Here is an 11,110-nt window from a genome sequence, read left to right as displayed (position 1 = left end):
TATATATATATTATTTATTATATTTTGTATATATATAATATATTATATATATAATATATATGTATATATATATATATATAATATATATATATATTATATATATATATATATATATATATATATATATATATATATATATATATATATATATATATATATATATATATATATTTACAAAGAGAAATAGAGAAAGAGATTTCGAAAAGAGTATAAATATATAGGAATTGGTTGATAAATATGAATTACTAGGATTTGTAAAAAAAAAAAAAATTATATAATTGTATATATATACCATTTTTTTAATAGTCTAATATTAGACAAAATGGAACTTCACAACAAAAATATTAAACTCCTTTGCAGAGTTTGTGGACAGTTACTTGGTAAAAAGCATTATTTTATAGGAGAAATTCTTAAAGCAAAATTAAAGAAGCTGTTTCATGTTGAAATGACAGATTTGGAATTTGTCCATCCTCCAAAAATGTGTAAAAAATGTTATTGTACAATAAACAATGTGCTTTCAAGAAAAATATCAACTGCCCTTTGTCTCTGTACTAAATGGAAACCTATTCTAAAACGCTTTCTGCTTCCATCATTTAGTTTCTAGGCATAAATAAATAAAAAATCAATTTTATACTAATTTAATACATCAACATTTATGCGGATATTGCAAAATCTTATTTCTATCATTAGAACAATCAAACTACCCTATAACTTTCAGATATTTACAGTTGTCATTTGCACTACACTGGGTGACATTAACCAGGGTCAAGTCGTCATGTAGTGGGCCAAAGACATTTTTTGAGCGCCACTCAAAAAAGGTTTGAACATTTAAGGTTCCGAAACAAGAAAGAATCCAAAAATGATAATTTAAAATCAGTGCATGTTTAGGTAAAATACCTTAACCAATATACTGCTATGCAAACGGTTACAGAATTTAAAAAAGGAAGGATTTTACCTGCTCCAACCGGAGCGCTCTTTCTATATGTTATAACTGTTACAAAGATACAAATAAAGCTAGATCTCAGTTTACATTATTACAATCTGAATATAATTTGTTAATTAATATTTTTATGAAGAATAAGGCCACTGCCTCAAATATATATATATATATACATATATATATATATATATATATATATATATATATATATATATATATATATATATATATATATATATATATATATATATATATATATATATATATGTATATATATATATATATATTAGATTGTTCACCTCCCCAAGGCCGAGGGGGTTACTACAGTCGAGGAGGCTACTCTTTTTTGTGTTTTTTATTTTTTGTTCTTATTCGTGGTACAACCCCCTCTCAACTCTTTAACTCCGAAACACGAACCTTGACAAGCAAGGCCACTGCGCGGAGAAACTAAATTGATATAAAGGGTGTTTTTTTTAGAGGTATAGAACTTTAAGTTGGCATTACTGTTCAAGATGGCGACCGATTTAACAGGTGACAAGTGATTTATTCTCAGTTTGGTTTGGCAATTCATCATGAATAGACTTACGCCTGAACAACGCTTGCAAATAGTTCAATTTTATTTCGAAAATAATGGTTCTGTGCGGAATACGTATCGCGCTCTACATCCATTTTATCCTCGACAAAATCATCCATCAGAGCAGTTAATTCAATTAACCATGGAACGTTTTCGCACCACGTTTACTCTTATTGATAACTCGCATCCCCAGAGACGCCGTACGGTGCGTACAGAAGAAGCTATTGCTACTGTAGAGCGTAGCATTGCGGAAGACCCGAATGAGTCTATCCGCCATCGAGCACAGGAATTGGATCTGTGTCCATCCACTGTATGGAAGATTTTGCGGAAGGATCTTGGTATGCGTGCTTACAAAATCCAACTCTTGCAAGAATTGAAGCCAAACGATCATCAAGCAAGGCGTAGATTCGTCGAATGGGCCCAAAACGAGATTGCCGTTGTTCCCGATTTTCATAAGCGAATTTTCTTTAGCGATGAAGCGCACTTCTGGTTGAATGGTTACGTCAACAAACAAAACTGCCGCATTTGGAGTGAAGATAATCCTCAAGTGTATGTCAAAACACCGTTACATCCAGAAAAAATGACTGTTTGGTGCGCTTTATGGGCTGGTGGAATCATTGGTCCGTACTTCTTCAAAAATGATAATGGCCAGAACGTTACAGTCAATGGTGATAGGTATAGAGCCATGATTACAAACTTTTTCATTCCTGAATTGAACAACCATGATGTCCAGGAGCTGTGGTTTCAACAAGACGGCGCAACATGTCACACAGCTCGTGCCACAATCGATTTATTGAAAGACACGTTTTGGACCTGTGAATTGGCCTCCAAGACCTTGTGATTTAACACCGCTAGACTACTTTCTGTGGGGCTATGTAAAGTCATTGGTCTATGCGGATAAGCCACAAACGCTTGACCATTTGGAAGACAACATTCGCCGTGTTATTGCCGATATACGGCCACAAATGTTGGAAAAAGTCATCAAAAATTGGACGTCCAGATTGGACTACATCCGAGCCAGCCGTGGCGGTCATATGCCAGAAATTATATTTAAAATGTAATGCCACAAGATTATCTTTCTAATAAAAAAAAATTCTTGTCAATCGAATAATCCATCGTTGTTTTATTGCAATTTAAAGTTCTATACCTCTAAAAAAAACACCCTTTATATATTTAGTTAATATCTTTTTAACACATTAAATAAATTTATTCATTCTAACTTTTAAAGGTCACATTTCTAAATATTACTCGCATTTTCTTTGAAAATGTCAATTTTCATATTATATCTAAATAAAAACACAAACAAGTTTTGAACTTAAAGCATAACTTTGATAAACTATTTAATTTTTCGATATAAAGCTATAAAGTTTGTAATATTTGTAATAATGCAATAGAGACAAACTGAAGAAAAAGCAACATTGGTATAATTTAAAAAATATAAATTTATTTTATGCATCAAATAAATATCAATCAGCACAAAATAAAAGATCAAAATACAATTCAAATGAAAATATAAATATCTTTTATGCATTAAATACATTTTTCATTCCTTCACTCTTTATGTAAAAAATATTCTAAATATATTCATATTGATTTTAACAGTCTCAAGCAAAAAAACATTTAAAAATAAAAAAATTTAAACACCAAATACAAAAAATATTTATATCGAGCTCCAAGAAAAAGTCTTTCTGCTTTAGTTTACTTTTCCCTTCTTTACAACAGGTAAGTTTCCTCTTCAAGACGCGAATATGGTTGGAATACTAAAAAAAAGTATACTATAATATTTGTTTGTTTTGAATCAATTTTTATCATAATTTATTAATTTTGAATCAATATGTACAAAACCAGACTGATGATTCAATCGATAGAATCAAAATTAAAGCATTCAATCAATAAAATCAAAAACATAACCAATGATATTGCTTTAATGCAGACAATACAGTTGATTTATTAGAGGTTATTGACTAAATCAAAAGCCTGGAATAATAACATTCAAAATTTTGATCATACATAAGTGTACATAAATATATGATGTATGTATGTGTATGTATATATATATTAGGACCTTGCGAATTGCTTCGATTCGATTTGCAAATCAAGTGTCGCTTTGATTCGAGTCGAAAAAAAAAAAGATTCAAGTTTTTTTTAATCATATTTTATTTTGCGAATGTTGCTGTTTTTTTAGATTTCTAAAGCTGAAATGTAATTGAAATGGGTTTTTTATCCCGGGTGGAGTAAGAGTAAATGAAAACAGTTCGAATATTACTTTTAAACAAACGTCGAAAATATAATCTGGGCAAAAAGAATTTGTTCAAAGAAATATTTTTATCTTTTTGGAAAAAAAAAAGCTTAACAAAACAAAAAATGTCAGTTTGCATGGCCCTAATATATATATATATATATATATTTTTTTTATGTATATAAATTATGAAAATATACATAATATATTATGTATATATACATAAATTATGTATATATTCATAACATATTATGTATATATACATAAACTATGTATATATACATAATATATATTTTTTATGTATATAAATTATATATATATATATATATATATATATATATATATATATATATATATATATATATATATATATATATATATATATATATATATATATATATATAGTCACATCGGAAAAGAGTACCATAGCAACAGGTCACAAAAGTTTAATGATTAAGATTTTCTTTTAACCCTGCAAAAAAAATTGAATCCTCATATAAGCAAAAAATACAAAAAAGATAAAAGGTTCATCTTGCTGAATAAACTTAAATTAAAAAATTTCTACGCTCAAAAATATTTTAAAAAAGGTTTAAAAATTGTAAACAAAAACACTAAAGTTGCTTTAGCTGAAAGTAGATATTATTCACATTCAGAGGTCTTGTATTTTATTTGAAAAATTTTTTCGTACAGCTGCAAGTTATTTTCAAAATAATTTCATGAAAAAAACTAGTTAAAAGCCTATTTAATTATCTAAAATTAAACAAGTTACTCGTTGTCAATGATAAGTTTTGCATCCGTAGCCATTTTTAAAATTTAAAATTATTTTTAACTCTACTGCGCTTGCGTATAATAACTTTCCATTTATTTCTAAAGTCTAAACGACCGTGGTAACGATAAAAATAGGCGAAAACGCTTTTAAGGTGGCTTCACAGGAAATAAAAGGTGTAAAATCAAAAAAAAAAAAAAAAAATTGAAAAACATGATTTTTGAGACTTTTAACAATGCTGAAAATGATGGTACAATTATTTTTTAATAATTTTAATTTTTTAAGCAACAATTTTGCATTTTGCAGGTATGATATAAAGTAGCTTCCTTAGCAACGCCTATAGCAACGGAAAAAAGCAGTATGAAAACTTTTGTTTAACCACTCTTTTGGTATGTTTTCGTGTTCTGCAATTATAAAAGATTTAGTTTAGAGGCTAACCATGTTCAGTTTTAAAAATAAAACCGTTCCACTTATTAAAATTGCATCATTTCACGATCATTTAATTACTTCTTGTGACAAAACCATTATACTAACACAAGTTGTGTTGATACAATGTTTACTTGAAATATTTTTTTAGATTAATAAATTAAATATATAATGGGTAATTATAAGAATACTTCAAGATCTAAGAAGAGAAAATTTAGTGGTAACAAGCACACCAAATGTATTAAAGATACGAATGTAACTGGTAACTTGTCTGAAAATGTTTCATGTATCAGTTCTAAAAAGTTAAAGTTTGATGTCAAAGATACAAGTAATGCCAACACAAATGATTATTTTCTTCTGGTTAATTTTATTTTTATCAAACAGTTATTTGATTTGGTTAGTGCATGTCCTGATTGTAAAAGTAAAGTTAACATCACAGATGATTATTCTAGCAGAATGGGTTTCTCCCATAAACTTATTTTAACATGTACAAATGCACAATGTTCTTTTACATACAGTAATTTTACTTCAAACATTGTTAAAAATGATAAAAAAGGTAGAAACATGTTTGATGTTAACCTGAGAATGGTAATTGGATTCCGTGAAATTGGAAGAGGACACCAACCAATGGTTAATTTTTCACGACTTATGAACATGTCATGTTTAACTGTAAATGCTTTTGACAATATAAGTAGTAATGCAGATGCAGATGAAAACTATTCTCGTAAATTAAACTTGCCTGAATGGATTTATGAAATTATTAAGAAAGACTTTGATGAATTGAGTAATGACAGTTTATTGAAAAAATGTCTTCATGGGCAAACTCAAAATTGTAATGAAGGACTAAATAATATCATCTGGTCCCGATGTCCTAAAAATGTTTATGTAAAGACAGATGTTCTTGAAATGGGAGTAAACTTAGCAGTTCTTTCTTTTAATGAAGGTTCATCTGGTATTTATCGTGTATTTAAACATTTAAATCTAGACTTTGGAAAAAATACAATAACCAGTTCAGTAAAAAAAGACCGAAAGCAGTTACAGAATATGGTGAAAAAAGGACAACCAAAAAAAAAAAAAGAAGAAAAGAGTTGAGAGGAATTAGGAAAGGTTGGATTGATAAAGATCAAGAACAATTATCAAAAAATAGCTACAAAAAGGGATGTTTTTAAAACTTTTTTAACTTATTTGCCTTATATCTAAAAATGAAGATTTTAACATAATTTATAAACTCAAAACACGATATCTCAACATTAAAAAATGCTTAGACCTTCAAATTTTCCCTAATTGTCCAATACATATATATGTAGAGAATGAACTAGAATCTTGATAATTGAATGAATATTTATTGATTGCTAAGTCTTTTTTTGAACCCTACCCCCTAAAAATTAGTCAATTTTCAGTTTTTAGGGACTTAAAAGAAATGTTTTTGTTTTTATATATTGATCTTAGTTCATCCTCTACCTCATATATCAGATAATAATATTGCAAAGTTGCGAGTTGTTTTAATTAGCCATTCTGGTTTAATCGTGTTTTGAAAAATAAATAAATATATGCTTTTTTATGCGTTTTTTATAAATAAAGTCCTCTTTTTTTTTTTTTCAATAAGCATTTATATTTTATTGTTATTTTCATTAAATTGAATTTATAAAACTGATTTTAGAACAGATTTAAGTTATTTTACTAAAAAAAAAACATTTCCTGTGAAGCCACCTTAATGTATTTAAAGATCACCTCTATAAGTATATATATATATATATATATATATATATATATATATATATATATATATATATATATATATATATATATATATATATATATATATATATATATATATATATATATTATTGTAAATATTGCAAAAAAAAACGCGATATTTTTTAATGCATGTTTTATAAAATTTTATTATAAATTTTACTATTACGTTTTAATCATTAAAAATACTTTGTTTCTTTAATTCGAAACTTTTTTAGTTTCGTTTTTTAATCGTTTTGCACATTTCACTATGCAAAATCATGCGCAAATTAACAATGATTCTATTACAAAGTTGCAGTTAGCCGAACGCGAGTTTTATACGAAAGTTGCATTTTTCTTAAGCAATGCTTCATAAAAATAATGTTACTTAAATGAGCATGATTCTTTTTTCATAAAGTTTTCACCATTTTATTACAAATTCAGAGCTCTTTCGAACCATATATAAAACTTGAATAAATAAATGGTTTGAAATTTTTACACACGTACCTACATATAGTTCTTGCGCTTGCTTTCTGCCATATTTAACTCATATTTCATGTTATTGATCACACTAAACAATCACCATTAAGGTGGTAGGCCTATGAAAAAATTTTTTCAAGTATTAAAGATATATTTACAATAAAACTAATCAGTTGTTAACAATAATTATGAAATTAAACATAAAATCAATAAAATATATAAAAAAGTGCCTCGCTTGCCTCGAAATTATATTAAAAAGTGTGAAAAAAACGAAAACTTCAAAACACAATTTCTCAAAAACGACAATAAATCAAAACTTCAAATTTGGTATGGTAGTTCTACATATGTATAAAATTCATTTGTCATAGGATTTTTAAATTTGCCTTCCTAGTTCAGATTATATTGACTTTTAAACTTGAATATATATTTTTATAAAAAAACTCTGGCAGATAAAACCACATTGTAGCGCCCCAAAAAAAGAAATTTTAAAAATCTTATGACAAATGAATTCTACATGTATGAAGAACATATCCTGAAAATTTCAGCTTAATTGCTTACTTTAAACTGGAGATATCATGTTTTAAAATTTAAAAAAAAACTAAAAATCTCAAAATGAGAAAAATCGAGTCAAAAATTTAAAATCAAAAAATTACGTCTAAAAACACTCCTTAAAAGCTACCAGTGCTATATGAATCAGTTTTTTCAGTATCTAAGTATCCTTTATGAAGAGATCTAAGTTTTTTTCTTTGCCTTTTGCATATTGAAGTTGATTTACGACGCTTGTTTACAATTCGCTTTTGGTCCTTTAAAATCAGTTTTGGAATAGTCAATGATCCTAACAATCCGAAGTGACTTAAAACAGATTTTACCCCATCTCCACCGTCATTATAATGAACTATTGCAGAGTTTATACAAAGTTCAAATGTTCTTCTACTTACAAAAATGTTTTTAGGACATCGAGTCCATAAAATTGAATGAAATGCTTCATTTGAATTTTGGGTTTGACCATGTAAACATTTACTTAGCAAATCGTCATCAGATAAATCTTTAAAAATAGGTTTTATTATATTATGAATAAAGATAGGCAAGTTAATTTTGTTTGTGTGAGTACTTGTACCTTTAAGCTTATCTAGTTGCCACTTGCACCATGAATATTCATCCCTAGGACACATAGAATGACGAATGCTATTATCACTAAAATTTGTACTGTGCCACAAAACTGCTCCTATTGCTTTTTTCATTGCATAAATGCTGTTAGTGTTATTTCTAATTGCAATACCATAATAATTCTGCATTGAGTTAATTGCACTATTAGTCAAATTTCCTTTTCCATGTAGGGGTTTGTTTGTTCCTTTATACTTATGTACAATTTTTCGCAAGCGTGTACCAAGTCGCTTCTGCACATGCCCAATGCATTCTAATTTTATTGGTTGAATATTATAACTTTTATATGGGTTAGATTCTTCAACTTCTTTAAAAGAGGAAGTATCACCGTCCCCAAGGTATTCATGATAAATCAAATTAGCCTCTTTTTACTTATGCAAGATGAAACTTTTTCTGATGAAATATTTGAAAGATTTATTCTTGAATATTTGTTTAAAGGAGGCTTTTTCTTTCTTTTTCGTGAAAAATTTTGCTTGTTGCTTTTTCCAGAAGACATTACAATTATACACCAGTACAACTTGTTTGATTTAAATCAAGAGTTGAAAAATTCATAAATAATGATTTTATTCCACAACCAATATACAGTTCAATACGACAATTATTATAAGAAAATGTGATTTTAAAGCATGACCAAAAACAGCGCAGATCTATATTAAATTGGAAAAAGAAGCTTCACAAGATTTGTCATTTTGACCATCAAATTTGGGTAAAATAAAGGTTTTAATCTTTCGTTGCTATGGCGTTGCTAAGGTAAATAAACAAACTAGCTGATAATATAAGTTATTTTAAACCCTTTTAGTTTGATCAAACCTAAACAAGTTATATATCAGAAGATAGAGGATAAATTTTTACATAAATACAATATATTACCTATTTTTTCAATTTTTGATCAAAAATCTCTATTTTTCATAGGCCTACCACCTTAAATGTGCATTGAATGATCTCTGACAAAATCTCATCAAAATATTTGAATTTTACGTTAAACTTCGTCAAGTATTCGCGGCGACCGAATAGTGATTGAGTGGCGATCACTGGTGATCGTCACCACTAGGCAGTACTAAATCACTAGAAATGTGCGCATAGGGTTATACTACTACATATTATGACAATGATTTTTATGGTTGTTTGCCTTCCCTAGCTCTCTGTCTGTGAGTGTACTTGTGTGTGAGGGCTCTTGTGTGTATCGATTTATTTTGTGGATCAGTTTAAGGAAAATTTTGGTTTCCCTCTAATTTTCCAGGCATTATTACAAAAAGTCAGGTTTTGTTGCAAAAGTCTTGTAAACTGCTTTTCCCACCAGTGAAAGACTATTTCTTAATAAATTTACATAAAGAATTTACTTCTCCGCACATTTGATGTAACTCCAGCAGAGATTGGAAAAGGAATTTCTGAACTATCTTTTCATAAGCAGGATTATACTAAAGGAAATTTCAGGAGATAATTAAATAGAGACTATTGACAATTAAGTTAGCCTATTCAGAGCTTTTTCTTAATCTTTCATTATTCTCAAGAAAATCATTAAATATCGTGTTTTTCTTACAGAAGTTCGCACTTTGGTAACTTACATAGTTTACTACCATAAACAATACAGTACTGTCAATACAATACTATCACAATATAACACTGTAACAAGCATACTGTGTGTGTGTATACACACACACACAAACACACACACACACACACACACACACATATATACACACACACACACACACACACACACACACACACACACATATACACACACACACACACACACACACACACACACACACACACACACACACACACACACACACACACACACACACACACACATATATATAATTTTTTTTTTCTTTGAATGATTTTGTTCTTGTAATGTTTAACATTATAAGCGATTTGTAATGTCAATTAGTCAAAACTTTCCGGTCGGATATGATTAGCATTAACTCGATAAATTCTTATCGAATTAATTCCAAGTTTTTTTTATATTTACACATTAATAAAACATTTGTTGAGTTTTATATTATAGAATATACTGAAGACGGCGAATTTAAGTTAAGCCTTTTTGATTAGACCTTACCCATTCCTAACCAAACTATTCCCAAACCAAGCCCTTTCCTAACCAAATACTCCCCAGACCATCAACCTTGTTCCCAACCTCCATATACATAATCCAAACAACACCAAACCCAAACCTTCCCCTTCCCCTTTCCCTCAAACGTAAGAAAACATAAACATTAAAAACAAATAAATAGACAAATATAATAAAATCCACCGCACTCACATGTCTAATGTAAAATATGGCTATGATTTTTTGTTTTAGATTATTTTGGTGGCTATTCAATTGTTAAAATAAGAAATGTTAGAATATACTGGAAAACCAAATGTCATTCGTCTTGACTGGATATCCTTGAGGATTTGGTATTCCAACAAATTTATGAGTCTAAACATTTTTAAATTCTTTAGAGATTATTTGAACAACTTTTCTGTTAAGAGAATAATAAAAATTATGATTCAGCCATGATTTGAACCCAAATAAATTGTAAAATGTATCGAACAGAATGGTTAGAAAATGTATCCCATTTTTAAAGAATAATCGTGGAGAGTTTTGAAAGAATTTTGTGTGATATTAAAGTACAATTTTTCAAATTAAACTGTTATGTAGAATTCTTAAACTTTATGAAACATCAAAAACAATGGTGGAAATATAGATGAGTCTACAGTTTAATAATTGTAACAATTTTTGTCATTTATGTAACTTACATGCATAAATATACCTTAACACTTATCCAGAGTTTATTT

At 28.2% G+C, this 11,110-nt stretch overlaps 1 protein-coding gene across 4 annotated transcripts; it reads right to left on the bottom strand.

Annotated features, from left to right (window-relative positions):
* Positions 1-2,938: 2,938 nt before the first annotated feature.
* LOC149890882 (uncharacterized) lies at positions 2,939-9,247 on the bottom strand. 4 transcript variants are annotated; one of them, XR_016450424.1, is made up of 3 exons: positions 4,523-4,664; positions 4,178-4,225; positions 2,939-3,274 (listed from the first exon to the last, which is right to left on the bottom strand). XR_016450424.1 is itself a non-coding variant. In XM_090080829.1 (3 exons), the coding sequence occupies exon 2, from the start codon at positions 8,452-8,454 to the stop codon at positions 7,828-7,830; it is 627 nt and encodes a 208-aa protein (XP_089936955.1). In that variant the 5' UTR covers positions 8,455-9,068; positions 9,194-9,247; the 3' UTR covers positions 2,939-3,274; positions 7,187-7,827. The 4 variants fall into 4 exon arrangements, 1 of the variants encoding a protein (XP_089936955.1); XM_090080829.1 differs by lacking the exons at positions 4,178-4,225; positions 4,523-4,664 and adding exons at positions 7,187-9,068; positions 9,194-9,247; XR_016450423.1 differs by having other exon boundaries at positions 4,163-4,667.
* Positions 9,248-11,110: the final 1,863 nt, after the last annotated feature.

This window comes from Hydra viridissima, unplaced genomic scaffold (genome assembly GCF_058129835.1).
Source record: "Hydra viridissima isolate aposymbiotic clone 2 unplaced genomic scaffold, HvirCarnegie_v1 scaffold_3, whole genome shotgun sequence".
Taxonomy (NCBI): Eukaryota; Metazoa; Cnidaria; class Hydrozoa; order Anthoathecata; family Hydridae; genus Hydra; species Hydra viridissima.
Note: the sequence above shows the minus strand (reverse complement) of the source record. Positions and strands in the feature narration are given on the sequence as shown.